Raw genomic sequence first — 18,390 nt, 5'->3', positions numbered from 1 at the left:
AGGAGAGACCATATTTGACATGTGAAGGATGGGACGCACAACTTGGCTGTGCACTTCTCAGGCTATTTCCACGTGGATGTGGAATGGCTTAACTACCATCTTTCGCAGGGCTGCCATTTGCTCCATAGCACTGCAAGGTTTCTCGTTCCTCTCCAGATTTTGCAGCAACATGGACATAGTCCTTGAATAAAAGTGGCAAGGTGGCTTTTCACAAACAAGAGCGAAGGAAGAAGCTGTGCTGGTCTTTTTCCTCTCTAGCTAATACGGTAGCAGCTTTGGGGAAGTAGTTCAGATCAGGAAAAAAGTATGGTAAAACCTGCGTCTTTAGAATCACTTCGCCAATCTTCAAAGGGGCTACGTCAGGCTGTTAATTAGTAATAATAAGGAAAGCATGGGAGTGAGAGTTTCTGACCATAGATCTCCCACATACTGTATAGCTTTGCCTCATCAGTCAACTCCATAAAGCTGGGTTGGTCAGCATTTCTCAGCCTAGCCTAGGGAAGTTTTTAATGTTTGAAGTTTTACAGTGCTACCTCGTGTTACAAATACCTCCAGTTACAAACACTTCGGGTTACAGACTCTGCTAACCCGGAAGTAGTACCTCGGGTTAAGAACTTTACCTCAGGATGAGAACAGAAATTGTGCGGCGGCGGCAGCGGGAGGCCCCATTAGCTAAAGTGGTTGTTATTTAGTCGTGTCCGACTCTTCGTGACCCCATGGACCATAGCACGCCAGGCACTCCTGTCTTCCACTGCCTCCCGCAGTTTGGTCAGACTCATGTTGGTAGCTTCAAGAACACTGTCCAACCATCTCGTCCTCTGTCGTTCCCTTCTCCTTGTGCCCTCCTTCTTTCCCAGCACCAGGGTCTTTTCCAGGGAGTCTTCTCTTCTCATGAGGTGGCCAAAGTATTGGAGCCTCAGCTTTACGACCTGTCCTTCCAGTGAGCACTCAGGGCTGATTTCCTTATGGATAGGTTTGATCTTCTTGCAGTCCATGGGACTCTCAAGAGTCTTCTCCAGCACCATAATTCAAAAGCATCAATTCTTCGGCGATCAGCCTTCTTTATGGTCCAGCTCTCACTTCCATACATCGCTACTGGGAAAACCATAGCTTTAACTATACGGACCTTTGTCGGCAAGGTGATGTCTCTGCTTTTTAAGATGCTGTCTGGGTTTGTCATTGCTTTTCTCCCAAGAAGCAGGCGTCTTTTAATTTCATGACTGCTGTCACCATCTGCAGTGAGCATGGAATCCAGGAGAGTAAAGTGGTACCTAAGGCTAAGAACGGTTTCAGGTTAAGAACGGACTTCCAGAACGAATTAAGTTCGTAACCAGAGGTGCCACTGTATTCTGTTTTTAGGGTTCTGTTGGGAGCCACCCAGAGTGGCTGGGGAAACCCAGCCAGATGGGCGGGGTATAAATAATAAAATTATTTATTTATTATTTATTTATTAGGGTTGTGTAATCAGTCATTTTAATGATTATTTTGAATTGCTTTAAAAAGTTTTTCATATTGCTGTGTACCACCTAGATGTTTTGCAAGAAGGCAATACCGTATATAAAGACTCGGAGTTTGCAAAGAACTATTGTCCAAACGCTATGCAGATCACACTATTAAATGTTGCATCCATGATGATTCATGAAATGATTCACTCACCAGTAAAAAACTACAGCCCACTCAATAGGATTAATCTGGTGTTAAATGGCGAGTCAGTTAAACATGGAACATCAGTTCCCTTTTCACAAGGATTTCACCACAAAGCAATACTAGAATTCAGTGGAACTTTGGCTTCCCACATATCTGAACACTTCTGAAAAAAATCTACTTTCCATGATATCAAAGAAAATTCCAGATTTGACAAAATAGTTTAATACAGTAAGTAACAATAACACTTTCTTTCCTCTAAGATTTGGCAGAGCTTCCATTGAACAAAACACTTCTGCTCTTTGGATTTCACAGTGCCCACAAGTCTTGGTCCTGAACTGGAAATGGAACAGTTTTTAAAAAATATATTTTTACAGTTCTGTTTTCAGGTTTCTGGATGAAATCTCATTGTAGTGACTCTTTCGTTTAACTTTGTAAGTTAGGGCTTTGGAGTATTCGATCAGAAGTCTCTCCCAGTAACAAGAGATATCCTCCATTCGCAAGTGGTCCATGATGAACTGGCGACCTCTAGAGGCAAGAAAGACAAGCAAAGAGGATGACTACAGTTAGTGGCGTTCATACCTCAAGAACTAAGGATGAAAACTGGCTTAATGATCAGTGCATCTCTTCAAGGAACGGGAGTTCTGTGAGGGAAGGGCTAGGGATCGCTAACAGAAAATTATCTGCCCCATTAAGCTACAGCTCTCAGGTTTCCTTCGGCATGAAGTTATGATAGTTAATTTGATTTGAAAGAGAACAGCAATAATTTTTGTAGGAAGAAACTACAGTACAGAAACCTTGCAAATGCAAGGGTTATAAGACATGGTAAGGATCAACACACATTGTGTGGGATAAGCTTTCATGGGCAACTTTTGTACATATTTGGCAGGTACATTCAATCCCCAGATCTTAACCTCAGCACATCTCTGTGTGTTTAAGGTGCCACAGGATTTTCATCTTGATTTTGTTGAAGATCCCGGTGGTGGGAGACCTTTGACCCACAGGACTAACTATGCCCACCAGGTCTCAGAGACTGGCCTGCCAGGGCCTTGTGGGCAAACCATGCTCATCTTTCCCAGGCTCAACATCAGGCACAAGGATATTCAACTCATGTCTTGAATCTTCCACCCACGGCTAAAAGGGAGACGAAATGGGAATGTATTCTTCCTTAACATCAAAAAGTCAATGCTTTTTTAAAAAATTCAAGAACTACTAAAAAACCACTGATCCGCATAGTAACTTTCCCTTTCAGAAGTGGTCCTCTTTTCCAAAGCAACAGTGTTCCCCTCATAATAATGCCCGACCTTATGCTAAACATTCCTTAGCTTCTCCTTACAATTATTTGAAGGTTAGGCATATTCCCCACCCCTCGTTGCACAAGAGCACATACCCAATCAGGGTTTTGTTGGGGCGGGTTGACCTGTAAACATAAGTCAGAGTCACACTGAGACCATTGAATTTAAGTTAGTCATGTCCACTGATTTCAACAGGTCAACTCAAAGTATGACTTAGGAGGATACATATCGGAACACGACACCACACTAATATCACCACTGAAGGAAGGAATTTGGGATGGAATTTCACGGACTGTTTAAAAGGGTTCTGAATATCATTGCCCTTGAGCCTTTGCAAGTTTTATTTTCAAAAGCTATTATGACCTCTGCCAGTCATCACAACAGCTGGTGCTCTGCAGTGGGAATAAATGCCTCATGGAAGCTACACAAGTTACATATAAGGAAAACTTACCTCTTTGAAATTTCTTGGGCTACCTCGTCATTTTCTCTCACAAACTGCAGCAGCTCCCTGAAACAAAGTGGGCAAAGTTGTATATCCTCCAAGTGAATGTATCAGCAAGGATGTTCAACAAACAGCTGGCCTGGAAACTCCCATGGTACATTGATGTTTCTATCTCAATACACAAGGAGCGGCTATTATGCCACTGCAGCTTCAGTTTCAACTTCTCACCTGACATCAGAGAGATCTGATTTGACTGGGATGTAGTGAACCCAAGGTTTCAGCTGAGGGTAGAAGAACTCCAGCCAGTCTTCCCCAACGTGAAACACCAGCGAGTCACACAAAAAGAGATGCTTGAAGCGGAAACTGGCAGCCACACCTCGAAAGTTGAAGAGGTATCTGTATAATAAAAACAGACACCACCTCACAATATTCCCTCTCCTCCAGCAACTAGTGCACTTACTTAATCATTGAACAAAACTGGGTTATGCAGCTTTAGGTGAATTTTATTCTTCTAGAGAGTCAAACTTGTTTGAATAATTTACAACAATTAAATAAATGCTTGCATGCTCTTTAAAGATCTGATCATTGTTCAAGCAGGACTAGATCAAAGGTAGCCAACAAGGTGCCTGCCAGACATAGTTGGACTACAACTCCCATCACCTCCAGCCAGTGTGGCCAATGGGGGTCAGGGTTGATGGGAATTGTAGTCCAATGTCTGGAGGGCAGCAAGTTGGCTATCTCCGAAGATCTATTACAGGCATCCCCAAACTGTGGCCCTCCAGATGTTTTGGCCTACAACTCTCATGATCCCTAGCTAATAGGACCAGTTGTCAGGGGTGATGGGAATTGTAATCCAAAACATCTGGAGGGCCGAAGTTTGGGGATGCCTGATCTATTAGGTCTCCGTCATATAGTTCTATGAGAAGGGCATGGCTTTTCTTCCTCAACTTGTTTATGTACTACATTAATTGCTTTACAGAAGGGTCATATGGGAAGAACATACGCCATTTGACTCTTGCCACAGAGTATCAAAAGACAAATACGGCAAATCTAAACTTCCATAACCACAGTTGCTCCATCTATGGCAGTGCTTCCCAAATTTGGGTTTCCAAGTGTTTTTTTAGACTACAGTTCCCATCATCCCTGGCCACTGGACTTGCTAGATGGAGATGGTGGGAATTGTAGTCCAAAAACAAGCTGGAGACCCAAGTTTGGGAAATAATGATTTATTGTGTTGGCTTGCATTTTTGGTTTCAATCCTGGCCCTTATAGTGAGTTCCTATAAATAAATAGTCTACAAGAGTACATTTATCTAAAAAATACTTTAGATAAAAACACAACAGTGCCTTAAAAAGTCAGGGAGATGGCAGGATGCAGCATCAAAACACAAATGCAGAAGTTACTCCGCTTAAAAAAACCTCCATGCCTGAATCCATAATTTCTATTCCAGGCACCATTCTGCTCTTCCCAAAAGACCTCGGGGAAGTCATTTAACACACTAGTATTGCAGGATCATCATCTACATGTGGCACTGAAATATCTCACAGAGATACTCGAGGGACCGGAGATGAGAGTGCCTTCGGTTTGCTTTACCAGAAGAGCTGCTGATATTCCATAGAGTATAATCATATCAGCTACTTATTATCCTTAGTAGCACCCAGGGGATATAGGGGTTCTTTGGGATTCCTTGAATGCCTTCCTTAAATTACAGTAACTAGCACAACTATGTGACAGAAAGTTTTCATAAGGGTGGAGCGGACAAGCAATTCTCCAAGGCACAAACAGAATGCATATATTCCTGCCTGTGAAACAATTCAGGGTAAGGCAAAAGGTGCCAATAGCAGCAGCATGAGGATAGGAGCAAATGCCCCGTCTTGCAGCTAATGGTTAATTGAACATCTTTATGGTCTAAATACTTTTCCAGTATCTATTTTAACATTAAACAAGATAGATAGATGAAAACAGCCCCCCAAAATTCTAGACGGACAGTTCAATCCTGCGCATGTCTACTCAGAAGTAAATTCTATTACGTTCAATGGACTTTCCTGACGTATTTATGTATAGAATTGCAGCCTGACTCAGTTACTTACTTGTATTTACAGTGGTCTGTTAGTGCAATTTCCTTAGCTGGTGGTTTCCCAAGAGTGTCCTTTAAGAACAATATATACATATATATTTATTTTAAATTGTTGTTGTATATCTACCTACTGACTACAACCAAAGTGAAACACCATAAGCGCAAGCACAGTTTCTCTGTTAGATTTATTTTCAGAAGGGACAAAGTTAGAGTCCCTGTTCCTAGGGAAATCTAAATAAACCTGGAACCTATCACAGTAAATTTAATAGTCCAAATATTTCTAAGGATGCGGTCCTGTACACGTTTACTTACTTGTTGAACTCAATTGGGTTTACTTCTAAGTAAACATGCACAGGCTCAAGGTACATATTAAATTTTTGTTTTATGATTGCAAAAAGCAGTGGTTTCTCCTAATCCATTTTCTTGACGTGTATATCTGAACCTTCATACGGTACTTGTTTTAGCGCCAGTCCAAGGTCCTCTTGTCACATGTTCCTTACAAAGAGGTTGGAGCTGCATAATGTTTCCTCACAATGCGGAGCAGTGGGTAGGTCAGTTACAAGCTCACTGGATCTTTAAGGTTCACAGCAAACCGTCACCTTCATTTAAGTGACACTTCCCTTACAGTCCTGGTTATTTCCTCTTCTGCACCATGAAATGCAATGCAGATATTTAAGTAGAGAAGTTCCAAATTACATCCTATACAACAAGCCACTCAGACGCAACATAACTAGAGGATGGCAGCATGGGCTTTTAACAGAGAGGCACAAAAGGCAAGCCACAAAATAAAACCAGAGCACGAGAATGATTAGTTATGTCGTAAGGTAGATGCCAAACCAAGAATCTCAAAGAAAATCAAATCAGCCAACAAGCTATGGGACACTCAACCAAAAGAGAATCAGAATTTGCCTGACACATTCCTATTGGGTAGGGTTGCCATATTTTAAAAAGTGAAAATCCGGACACAAAAGTTTTGCTGGATGCCACCCAGAGTGGCTGGGTAAACCCAGCCAGATGGGCGGGGTATATATAATAAAATAATAAAATTGTAGTTGTTGTTGTTGAGCTTTACCCAGATGCTGCTTCTGACTGTAGTATTCTGGCTATTTCCAGAATTTCAGACGTTTGGCAACCCTGCTATTGGGGCACAACCAATAAATTAAGGCAATGCTTAAGATTAGTCACCCCTTAAGATTTCACACTTCCTCCTCAGCCACCCATTCACTTCCCAAGGCCCACCCCTCACCAGCCTTCCTCTGCACCCTCCTTGAGTTCTTTTCCCTGCCTGGAATGTCCTTGAACTTTCAAAATGCCTCCCCTTCCCCCCCAACACCCTGCTTGACTGGATTGATGGACGATAGGGAAGACATTGCAAGTGTGTGCAGGAGGAAGTCACATTTTTTCCTCTGCCTACTTTTTCCTCTGGCCCTAATATGTGGCCCCTGGATAGTTGCCCAGAAGGGAATGTGGCCCTCAGTCTGGAAAATATTCTGCACCCGTGTCTTACGACAATGTATCCTCCCTCGCACACTCTCCCAGAAAAAGTGTGCCACCAGCATGACATGAATCCAGGGCCCTGGCTGCATGATGCTCCAATGTCTTACTGCCATAAATGTAGTTCCCAGCACCTAATTTAAACATGACACTACTTGCAAACGATCCCCTACAGTTAAGTTTTTCCTTTCCTTTTCACATATCCAATGGCACTTTTACACTGGGCTCCCAGGAGAACTAACATGTAGTCATCAGGAGATGTTTTCCCCCCATCCTTTCAATTCATACTTCTTGTTGAAGTGAGGTTCTTATCCTGTGCTAGTGATGGCAAGTATGGAACCACGGAGGGGTCATTATTCCAGGATATCAGTGTGTGATCTTATGAATGTTTCCTGAAGAACAGGGGCTTAGTGCTGAAGCCAGACTCTGAAACAATAGAACACCCCTTTTCTAAGAGAAAGGAAAGTGCTGCCTTCAAGAGTAATTACTTTTTCGGATTTCCAGGCTTGGTTCTTCGTGTACTCTGCATCAACAAGTTCTGGATTTTCTCGAGAAAGAAGAATGAGGGGATCCCGCTCTGAACTTGTCCTACCAGTGAAACGACACATAAATCTGTTAAACAATGTTCTCCGTGGAAGACAAATTTATCTAATTTACTGAATATGTCACGGGAACAATGGTAGGAAGCTGAGCTCCATCAATAATTAGATGAATGCATAACACATCATTGCAGATATAAGTGGGTGTGAGGAATGTTTACCCCTCCATATGTTGCTGGACTACAACTCCCATCATCCAGACCACTGACCATGCTCATTGGGGCTGATGGGAACTCTAGTCCAACATCTGGAAAGCTACAGTTTCTCCACCCTTGAGATACAGAAGATCTAGAACAGGGGTCAGCAAACTTTTTCAGCAGGGGGCCAGTCCACTGTCCCTCAGACCTTGTGGGGGGCCGGACTATATATATTTTTTGGGGGTGGGGAATGAACAAATTCCTATGCCCCACAAATAACCCAGAGATGCATTTTAAATAAAAGGACATATTCTACTCATGTAAAAACACGCTGATTCCCGGAACATCTGTGGGCCAGATTTAGAAGGATATTGGGCCGGATCCGGCCCCTGGGCCTTAGTTTGCCTACCCATGATCTAGAATGTATTTTTGCTTCTTCACTGCATCCAAAACCCACACAAAAACCCACAAGCCATCCTGTCATCAAAAAAATATGAACATTCTGTTTGATTATAATAAAGCAGAGAAGGAACACGAACAGGAAGTGCAGGAAGCTAACATTTCCTCCCCCTCAGCAAAGCCTAAGCTGCTCTTTATCTTGTTTTGAATATCTGGTATGTACTTAAATAAAATATTCAGAACAGTGGCTGCACACAAATAGCTACCCGAATGCAGGAAAGACAATCAACCATTGAGAATGTTAGTACATAGTACACCTGTTTTACTAGGTAACAATCGCCCTGTTCTGAACTGAAAATATCAACCCCTGTTGAGAATGTGTCAGAGCCCTGTTTATATCATTTGTAAACATCAAATCTTCCTGGGCAACACAGTACATAGCCCTAGTCTTGTTAATGCCTTGGTTTTATCACTATACAAATCATCGGTAGTATATCAGTGTTTGGAAGTGGGAACTGAGCTAACCCACCTGGACCCTCGGAAATAGGCTTTTGAAATTTTCTTCTTCCAAGGCCATTTTTCTGCAGAGCTAAGGAGAGTTTGATCAGTACATGATGTTAAAAAATATGGACATATAACACCTTAGTAAGAGAAGCAAAGAAATCCATCCTATTTCTCAGAACCCCTTCATTGGTTTTAGGTTAAGTAACCTCAACTAAACAAACTCTGCTCCATGCTATTAGTTCCATCACCCCTTATTCTAGCAAGGCATTTTACAATTTGATTAATGTGCCACTTCTTTCACATCTAAAATTGATGACACTGCAGAGAAACTGGTCAGTTTGTGTCATATTTAGGAATCAATGTATTTATTTCAATCACTGCAGGATGTTCTAGAAAGCAACGATGGCAGCCTTTATGCCATTAAAGGCTGTGAAAAGAGGGGATGTTAGCAAGTTCGAGTTGTTATACAGAGAAGCTAAAGTTCCCCTTAATACACACTCACAAAAATACCAAAACTCTTGCATCTTACTGTTGAATGTTTGCAAAGTCATCACTGCCCCATATGTTAACTCCTGTTCAGATTTCCACCAATTTGGCTTGTTTAAAGCCCCCCAAATTAGCAGTGCAATCCCATACATGTGTACTTATGGATTTGATGGAGCTTACTCGCAAGTAAGTGGGTATAGGGCCGCAGCCTCAGCTAGCTTAGATGTGCCTCACAACTTACAAAGCTTGTGGATCACTGCCAGTTCTGATGTCATTCATACTTCCATCTTACAAAGTACGATTGATTTCTTAGGAAACATACTTCAGACTGAGGAGTGAAGCTCCACAAAACAAGCTTCATCCTTCTCTCCAGAAACATACCTTTTGAGACTCTCTCTCATTAGATCCCAACGTCCTAAGCCTGTGGGATAAATTGGCCAAACAGCTGGTCCGCCTTCCCAAAATGTCCAAGCAGGGTACATAATATCATAGTATTCCAACGTCTTTCAGAAAATGGAGAGACAGAAACACATTAGTTCCTGCAAAATATCTCCGTAACGCAAGGGATTCAAATAAGCGTCTTAGCTGTCCCCACCAAGTCTGACCAAGGAGTTGTCCACTCTCTCTCTCACCTTACTGAAGGAGAAGATGGGTATCTTTGGTTTCACCCACTTGGGCACTTGGGGGTAGTCTCGCACATTGATCACCATCTCCATATCCGGGAGGTTGTTAATGATCTCAAGGATGAAGTGTTCAACCCCACTGCACCTGTGGATATCAATACGTGCAAGGGGTGGTCTTGAGAATTATTCATATCAAGTGAGACCTGTAAGAAAATTAAGTCCCAGCCATGCCTTCATCGATCATCCTCCATTTCATTTCCCCTCCTACTCAAGATTTCAGATTTCTCCTGCAAAAAAAAAGTGTGCTATGGCCACTAACTAATATGTACTAATGTATTTTGTGGAGCTGGCTTAAAGCACCAGGCCTGTTGGCACACAAACTCTGTTACAAAGATGTCTGAAAACGTGACATGAAGGCTGTCAACATCAACCCTGCAGTGTGGGAATCCCTTGCAGACAACTGTAGTGCCTGAAGACAGACAGTCAGGTCGTATATTCACAGCAGTGACCAGAGGAGAAATGACCGCTGGGAGAAGAACAGAGAGAAGAAACATCATGGAGCATCTGCAGCAGGATAACTGGATGCTTTCATCTGCCCCAGCTGCAATGAAACATGTCTCTCCCATATTGGTCTCTACAGCCACAGCAGGCGCTGTAACTCTCCAACGGTTTGACTTTAACCCTGATAGCCCACTCTTTCCATTGTGTCATGAAACATACAGATGCCAAAATTTGCACTTATGCAAATTTTTATTCAGTTTTTATTGAAGTAAATGTCCATACTGATTTATTGTAATGGAACCTCAAAGCAGTTTTCCCCAAGTCTGCCAATGTCGCCTCCTTGTGCATGGGTAGTGCCGTTTTGGCTACCTAAGGGTGAACTCTTGAAATTTTTATAGACAATGTCAATGGAATTACTTGTCCATATGTTAGGACTCTGTGTTGTTAGGACTGATACCTTAAACTCAGTTACATTGTGAAAATAAGCTCAAAAAGATTCAGAGAACTACCCGCATGCGATGGGAGGGATACCAGTGTTAAGTGTTTGAGTTAAGAGGCAATAAGTCCTGAGCTTGAGCCTCACCCACAAACTTGTCAGGTGGCCCCAAGCAAGAAACTCCCCACTTCTTCTCCCTCTGCCTCACATTTGCACTTATAGGGCTTCATACAATTCAACAGAGGAAAAATTATACTAACTGGATATGGAAGGATGCTGTAAGGATTATTGAGAATAAGGATCATTAGAGTAGACCCACTAAAATTAATGTGACTAAGCTTGTCCCCTTAATTTCAATGGGCCTACTCTGTGTAAAACTTTGTTGACTCCCACCCATTATTTTTGTATTACTCCTTCCCCCAAGAACTACAGGTTTTCCTCCCCCACCTGCACTTTTATCCTCTCTGTAAGGTAGGTTATGTCTTCTAGTTCAGTTTTGTTGTTGTGTGAGGATTTGAACATAGGTCTCACCAAACCTAGTCAAGCACCCAAACCACTACACTGCACTGAAGGTAAAGTGCCCATGTCTTGAAGAACAAGACTTGAATGAAGGCACACCACACAAGCAGTAGAGATGGTGAAGGAAAGAGCTGGTTGAATGCAAGGCAACTGATAAAAGGCTAATGGGGTTCTCCACATAGACTTGAAGGGAAGCAGCCAAATGGAGATCAAAGAAAGGCTTTTATACCCATAGGAACAGCATGACCGCACAAAAAGCCCAGGGACTGAAATGAAACAAGAAAGCAATAGGGACACATTGCAATGCTGGTGTTGTTTGCTCTTTACTATGACTATAAACCAAGCTGGGCACAGACACAAGCTCCTTCTGACACCCAAACAACTGTTTTTAGACAACTCAGCAAGTTATCCCTTTCCATTATCCTTGCTCCCAAGAGGCATTTATTGCCGATTTCTTTCAGCTTCTAACCCGCCTCACCTCCTCGCACAACTAAAGTGCCATGTCAATATTGATTTCTCACAAAAGCAAATGCAATTTCTACATTTCAGGCAAAGCAATGCCTCATCAGTTTCTTCCTCTTACATTGGAATTTAGCCCTTTCAAATGTTTTCTGCTCAGTGACCCATAGGTTAAGGAGGCTAGGGAGATTTTCCTGTTTCTCTCTCTCTCTCTGATACATTCTGTATTGGTCTCACCTTGCAGGGAACATGCAATCATGTTCACGGTACAACTTCTTCTCAATGATCTGGTAGTGCGTCCCAAGCCTTCGACTGATTGCTTCTGACAGCAGCTCCTCGGAGATCCCCTCTCGGAAGGGAGCCAAGTCCTGTTCCCTAACTCTAAGGGGAGAAAGATTCCATCCATCATTAAACACATTAAGGAAAATTAGTATAACAGCTAAGTCATTCTAGGAAGGGATTTTAGCATGGAATGGTTCAATACAATCACTTTAGTAAAATATTGAACTTGCTGCCTTGTACAGAGAGAGGGAGGGAGCTGAAACAGGGAGCTACTTTAAACTATTAACACCATTGGTTCCACCTAGTAACAATATTACTATATTTCCAACAAAGACACTATATTGCCTCTCTACTCTTGGTCAATAGATACACACAAATTATAAAACCTATGCTTTAATGACCCTGTGTCAGTCACCATAGGAATATTAATTCAATTCTGTGTTGGGGGTGTGTGGGTTCTGTGTTATAGTTGTTGTTATTTATTAAATTGCTATACCATCCTTCATCCGATTGATTGTGGATTGACATTTTAAGGTGCTATATTTCAAGCTGATATTCTGTCGTGTTTAGTGTTTTATCACTGCGAGACTCTGTCATCTGTAACAAGCGATTCACAAACAGGTGGTTTTGGTTACAATGTTAAATATTACTACAGTATTTCAAGACAGCACAAGTTCCAACTAGACATGCCATGCAGTTAGTAACTGTGTGAACGACTTGCATGCGCAAAAATGGGTAAAAACCAGTGGCAGGTGCTAATCCAGACTGGGAACTCAGATGGATTAACCCAGGCATCAGTTCTCAATCTCGAGCAGGGCACCACCCATGCTATTTACTCTTTAAAAGAAACATTCACAAGTATAAACTGTGTAAATGGTGTCAGGTCTCATTTGGCACACATCATCTACTTCCCAATAACGAGGTTGTTGCAAATGATCCCCAATAAAATGAGGTGCTTATAATTCAGCAGACCTCCTTGGGTAACACCTTCAACCCAGAGTTGGCGAGTTCTATCACGCTGTAAATATTAATTGGGTTGTGAGAGATGCTGGCTCCTCACCTTTGATGACAGCTGCAGTTTGCCTGCATACATGGTTTGTAGTTTTCCACAGCTCTGTCTATCTGAACCAGGAATTTGCTCCATTTTGTATCTGAAACATACATAATGAGAATTAAATTTTTGACACAATCATCAAGAGGTCCCCCTGCCCACCCACACGGGATCAAGGCAGGCTAGCCAAGGCTTTGTCCTGTGTGTCGAGAATTAATCTGGATCCAGCCTCCTGTTCAGTGACTTAACCACAGCAGCTTCAAGGAACATGCTGTGAGCCCCTTGTGGGTGGACCTGGCCAAATTCCCCCACCATTTATTTGCCCTCCAGAACTTCTCAACACTCCCCTGAATGTATAATGGTATTTCCCTGCAGAATCCCTTCTCAAAGAGTTGCATTTCTCAGTAATGAGTACTGGTCAACCTTCTTGTATCATTAATTTATACTGCCCTGAACTCTTTGGAGGAAGGGAAGGATTTTATTGTATATTTATTTAATTCTCTTTCCTTCCTGCCTTTCTTCTGTCGTGGAACTGAAGGTGGTGCATGTTGCTCCCAGGAGGCCACCCATCCAGGCACTAACCAGGCCTAGATCTGTTTAGCTTCAGCTTGGTGGTAACCTCATGGACCTTCAGACCAGCAACGATGTGGATGGTTGAGGGTCTCGGTTTTGTAGCTTTCTGGCATCACATTTCCACATGAGACTGGTGTAGTAGCAGGCTTGTTTCTGAGACCTAATCTAGTGATGAAAAGGTAGCCTGCCTTACAAGAAAGCTGCTTTAAACCCAGAAACCCAGCTTGAGCAACATAAAAAAGTTACAATCCTTGAATATCAGTCAGGTGCTGCTTTCTTGTCTTTTCAGTGCCTACCAGGGACCTTCCTCCGTCAACGAGCCTTTTAGGTTGAGATTTTGCCCAATCTGCGCTGGCACTGGAATTGTTTTTCGGATGTTTTTATTGATTTAGCTCTTGTTGTTTACTGCCTTGGGCTCTTTTGGAAGGAAGAGCAGGATATAAATTCAATATATAAGTAAGTCCTAAAACACACTGACTTACCCAAGCAAGCCCACTGAACACGGTGTGGGGACTTACTTCTGAATTAGCATGCATAGAATTGCACCACAGGAAATTAAAGAAAACAGGCATTGAAATTGTTTTGCCTATTCGAGTTAGTGCACTACACAAAGTGAAGTTTTCTTTGAAGAAAACAGTGCACCCCAAGAGTGTCTAAAATTGGGATATTCATTTCATTTTGCCTGCAAGTCCACTTTGCCATTACTCTGGCAGAAGGGGGCAACACAATACCCCATGTTTTTTTAAGGGTATGAGTTTCATCAGGGCCTTCCTTCCTTCTTTCTTTCTTTCTTTCTTTCCTTCTCTCTCTCTCTCTGTCTCTCTCTCTCTCACACACACACACACAAGCAGTTAATATTTTAAGTAAATCAATTGGATAAATCAATTCCTGTTTGCTGAACAGTACTGTACTGCCCCCACCAGCAGCCGCAGAAGCACTGCTTGAGCAGTTAAGCAGGGAAGTTCTCGGAGGCTTCAGAATTTCAGCGGGACAAAGAGAAGGGAGCCACTTAGGAAGTACTGTAACAGTTTTGCCTTTGGGCACGCATCGCTCCATGTGGCCAGAACCGGGACCGGAGGCGGCGATCCAAGATTGCAAGACCTTCCCCTACGCCGGTGTTTATATCACACACACACAGCGCAGCCTACTGTTAACAAAGCTGTAACAACGAGAAGCAAGGAGAAGAAAGCGACGCTCCGAGGCTGCGCACATACCAACGGGAGCGCGACCCCTCTGCAAACCACGGTCCCGGCGGCATTTACTCAAGACTCACCAGCCGAGCTCTTCCCCCAGCACAGAACAAACAGAAACAGGGTTGCAACTTGTAGTAGCCGCGGATGCACCATCGTGCCAGCTCCAGCCACAGCGCTTGCGCAGCACCATCAAAAGCTCCGGCGCTCCATTAGGAAGGTTTCATTGAGCAACGGAAAGGACGAAACCTCTGGTCCCACCGCGCCTCGAGCCCTTAAATACGCAGGCGCGAAAATTACGTCCCTGCCGTGCCGCTCTGATTTATGGGGCTTGTAGTTTATCATGGGCGAGTAGCAGCACACAGTTACATGTCTACGCGGAAGTAAACCGCTTGGAAAAGTCAGTGTGGGCAGCATTGCGCCCTAGATGTCTCTGACGCGTTTGCACGATTGCAAATATTCCGATGCGCATTTACGGCCCCCTCATTGAACTCAATGGGCTTGCTTGCGAGTAGTCAATATCCACAAAAGTAGGCGTGAACAATAAGATAAGATAAGATCTGAGATCTTCGGGGGGCGGGAGGAGCATTACAGAATTGGTTTTTTTTATTAAAAAAAATGCAATACAGTATCTGGAAACCTTATTAATCCGCCGCTGATGCGCTTCCCGTTGTCCGACCAGCAGGATGATTCTGTCCTCTGACCGAGCCCAACGGAGAAGGAACGAGGCCTGCGCAAATCAGCCTTATTAAACCCAATCTTTTGACTTGCAACCGATGTTTACTTGCAAGTGATCGCCCTGGGTCAATGGTGCTTAATGTACGTAAGACGTTGGCTTTTCCGAGCTCCGTATGGAAGCCGGCAAGCCGTTCCAGTAGTATCGGAGCGGCGGAGGGCTCAGACTTGCTGTCCGCGTCGCAAGCACGAGCAAACGGGTCGGTCAACGCCGTTTCCCATGCTTAGAGGCGCGTCGGACCGCGGAACTCTCCCGGGCGCGCGTCTTCGGCGCTCCTTCTCAAAAGGGATCCTGAACACTAGGCACTATGGGCCACACTTGACATTCAGTACTCTGTAAAAAAAAAAAAAGGTGAATGCTAAGATGCTGCATACGAGGAAAAAAACGAGGATCGGGGACTAAAGTGTGCTTTAGAAATAAAATGCCCAGAAGGCACTAAAACAAGACTGTGCACCTAGCCCACCTAACAGGGTTCTGAGTTAACATGTTTAAATATTGGAAAGCAATACAGGTACTTAAATATATATATATCCATATTGCTTTCTGTTTTAAATTCATAAGGAATATTTATGAACCAGTAAGTTAGCCATACTTAGGCTTTAAAGTTAATGCAGACTTACTTGGGAGTAACTCCATTGAATTCTGAGGGTGTTGCTTTGAGTAGGCATGTGTTGGATTGTACTGTTTGTCTGGACAAGATGCAAGATTTTAAACCGCTAATCTCAATGACCACTCTGTTTCATTTATTTTAATATACCACCATATTCTGTGGTCTAATCTCACAAGCCCTTCCTTAACTTTCTTGGGACATAGCAATCTATTATTGCCATCTGTCTTTTGCATGTAAATAGAGTTAACTAGAGTATCATAATGTCAAAAAAATGTCCCTGATGTGACTTCACATTGATTTTCAATTATCTTTTTTCCCTTTTGGGAATCAAAACATGATAAACCACTTCAGCTGGCAGGAACTTGAGGGGAAATGGGCAGCCTTGCAGAGTGCCCAGAACGGATTTCAGTAACATCAGGAGACCTATTAAGAAGAAGAAACTAAAATCTGAAAAGTACACTGATGAATGGATGAATTCATTTTTCATTTATATTCATGTGAACTATACACAGGAACTGTTCTAGTTAGGGAGAACTCTCCAACAAAACTTTAAATGAGATTCTTCCATGCAAAGAAATAGCCTGCCATGGAGAAAACAAGTTGATCAAAGATGAGTCGAGGGAGTCCCCTCATTCCCTCCTATCCCAGTCTCTTGCTAAATAAACTAATCATCTTCCCATCTGAGATTTTGCAGTTTCAAAGTTCACTAGCTTCCTCCAACTAATCACCCCAGGAGAGAAGCTGCCAATAATGGATAATTAAGTTGCATGGGGCTCTATTAAAACTTTAGAAGACAATATTTTTGAGATCTGTAGTTGCAAATTAGCTGCAATGGGCATTGTTAAGGAGACACTGTTTGCATAAAGACATAAACAGTAGGGGGAAGTACATTAAGATTATTCCCCAGTGATGGAGAATTGCAGCAAATTCATTTTACTCAATTCCAAAATTAGAAATAGAGCCCTGAGCATTCATTAAGGAATGCGGTTGCGCTGCAGACAGGAACATCAAGACAGAACTCCAGAGACCTTCCTTTCCATTCTGGCATACAAAATGATTGGCGTTTTCTTTTTTTAAAAAAAAGTGGGGCGGCAGGCAGTTGGGAAAGAAAATCAAACAGTAACAACTTTACACTGAAGTGAACAATGTGACTACTGCTTAGATACATTGATGGTCAAACCTTATGACCTTTCCAACACCTAATTTTATGGCCTCGTTTATCAAAACTTTCCATTGAGATACCATAAATAAGCACTGCAAGCTGCTACAGTTGGGAGTGCCTGACATTTTCAAGTGTGCTTGTTTCAAAAGAGAGAATGAGACAGAGCTCTAATTCTGACAGGGACCTTGTAACGTGTGCTAATAAAGTCATAAAGCAGCTGCATTGTTTTCATTTGTGTGTATAATTGTCCAGAGCTTTATTCTACTGGGTCAAATTATTTCAAGTTAGAAGGTTAACCTTCAGAAATTCAATAAATTAAAATCCCATCAGACATTTTGGAAATTTTCACATGATGAAAGAACAGGGTGAAATCTAACTGCAACTGCTAGGAGTATTCACATAGCTCCAACGTTTCCATAGATTTGATGTCGTTGCAGAGGAAACCCTGCACTTCAGAAGATCAAGAACAGGATGTGCCTGAATGGTTACCTATTGGAATATCTCCATTCCCAGGGTTCCAAATTGCAACTGAATGACTAGGACCCTGAGTTAAATAAGCAAAGAAAGAGATGCATAAATTCCATGCCTTCATAATCAGACACAAAAGCAGGTTTTGTCTTTACTAGACCTTTCTACAGGGCTGGATTTAGGTTTGATGAGGCCCTAAGCTACTGAAGGTAATGGGGCCCTTTATATGTCCAGCTGCACTTTGTCAACAACAAATTGTCGCTGTTTTTGTGTTGAATACTGTATATACTATATGGTAATTTATGGACCTAGTACCATAGGTATCTAAACCCATTTTATTTGTTTTTTTCTTATATTTTGGAAGTGTACATCCAGGTTTTTTTCTTTATTTTTTTGGGGGGGGGCCAAGAGAGTGGGGCCCTAAGCTATAGCTTGTTTAGCTTATACGTAAATCCGGCACTGCCTTTCTATCTCCTTATTCTGGATTAAGACCCTACATAGAACCTGGCTAGATTATTCTGTAGAGTTTTAACTGTTTATGAGTGTGTTGGCTCAAGTAGACCAGCCCTTAGTTTTAGCATGATTATGAAGCAGTAAATCTGATCTTCAGTCAAATTCAATTTCTTCATATGTCTTTACTTGAAGAAACAAAAATGTCATAAATATAAAAGCGGCAAAGAGCAAGGAACATTCTGTGCTGCAT

At 42.5% G+C, this 18,390-nt stretch overlaps 1 protein-coding gene across 1 annotated transcript; it reads right to left on the bottom strand.

Annotated features, from left to right (window-relative positions):
* Positions 1-1,846: 1,846 nt before the first annotated feature.
* On the bottom strand, positions 1,847-14,964 carry POGLUT1 (protein O-glucosyltransferase 1). The gene is made up of 11 exons (XM_035116321.3): positions 14,795-14,964; positions 12,958-13,048; positions 11,853-11,996; positions 9,710-9,845; positions 9,459-9,580; positions 8,617-8,676; positions 7,441-7,540; positions 5,472-5,530; positions 3,610-3,777; positions 3,391-3,447; positions 1,847-2,172 (listed from the first exon to the last, which is right to left on the bottom strand). Exons 1-11 carry the CDS (start codon positions 14,865-14,867, stop codon positions 2,016-2,018), a joined length of 1,167 nt encoding a protein of 388 aa, XP_034972212.2. The 5' UTR covers positions 14,868-14,964; the 3' UTR covers positions 1,847-2,015.
* Between the last annotated feature and the right edge of the window lie 3,426 nt (positions 14,965-18,390).

Source organism: Zootoca vivipara, chromosome 4, assembly GCF_965207765.1.
Source record: "Zootoca vivipara chromosome 4, rZooViv2.hap1.1, whole genome shotgun sequence".
Taxonomy (NCBI): Eukaryota; Metazoa; Chordata; class Lepidosauria; order Squamata; family Lacertidae; genus Zootoca; species Zootoca vivipara.
Note: the sequence above shows the minus strand (reverse complement) of the source record. Positions and strands in the feature narration are given on the sequence as shown.

Bases quoted from the DNA above. Each gene is read 5' to 3' on its own strand.
- POGLUT1 (XM_035116321.3), bottom strand. From the start codon at position 14,867: ATGGTGCATCCGCGGCTACTACAAGTTGCAACCCTGTTTCTGTTTGTT. The intron at 3,778-5,471 runs GTAAGTAACTGA...TTTATTATACAG, and splicing joins ACAGACCACTGTAAATACAA to ATACCTCTTCAACTTTCGAG. The intron at 3,448-3,609 runs GTGAGAAGTTGA...ACTTTGTTTCAG, and splicing joins TCAGATCTCTCTGATGTCAG to GGAGCTGCTGCAGTTTGTGA.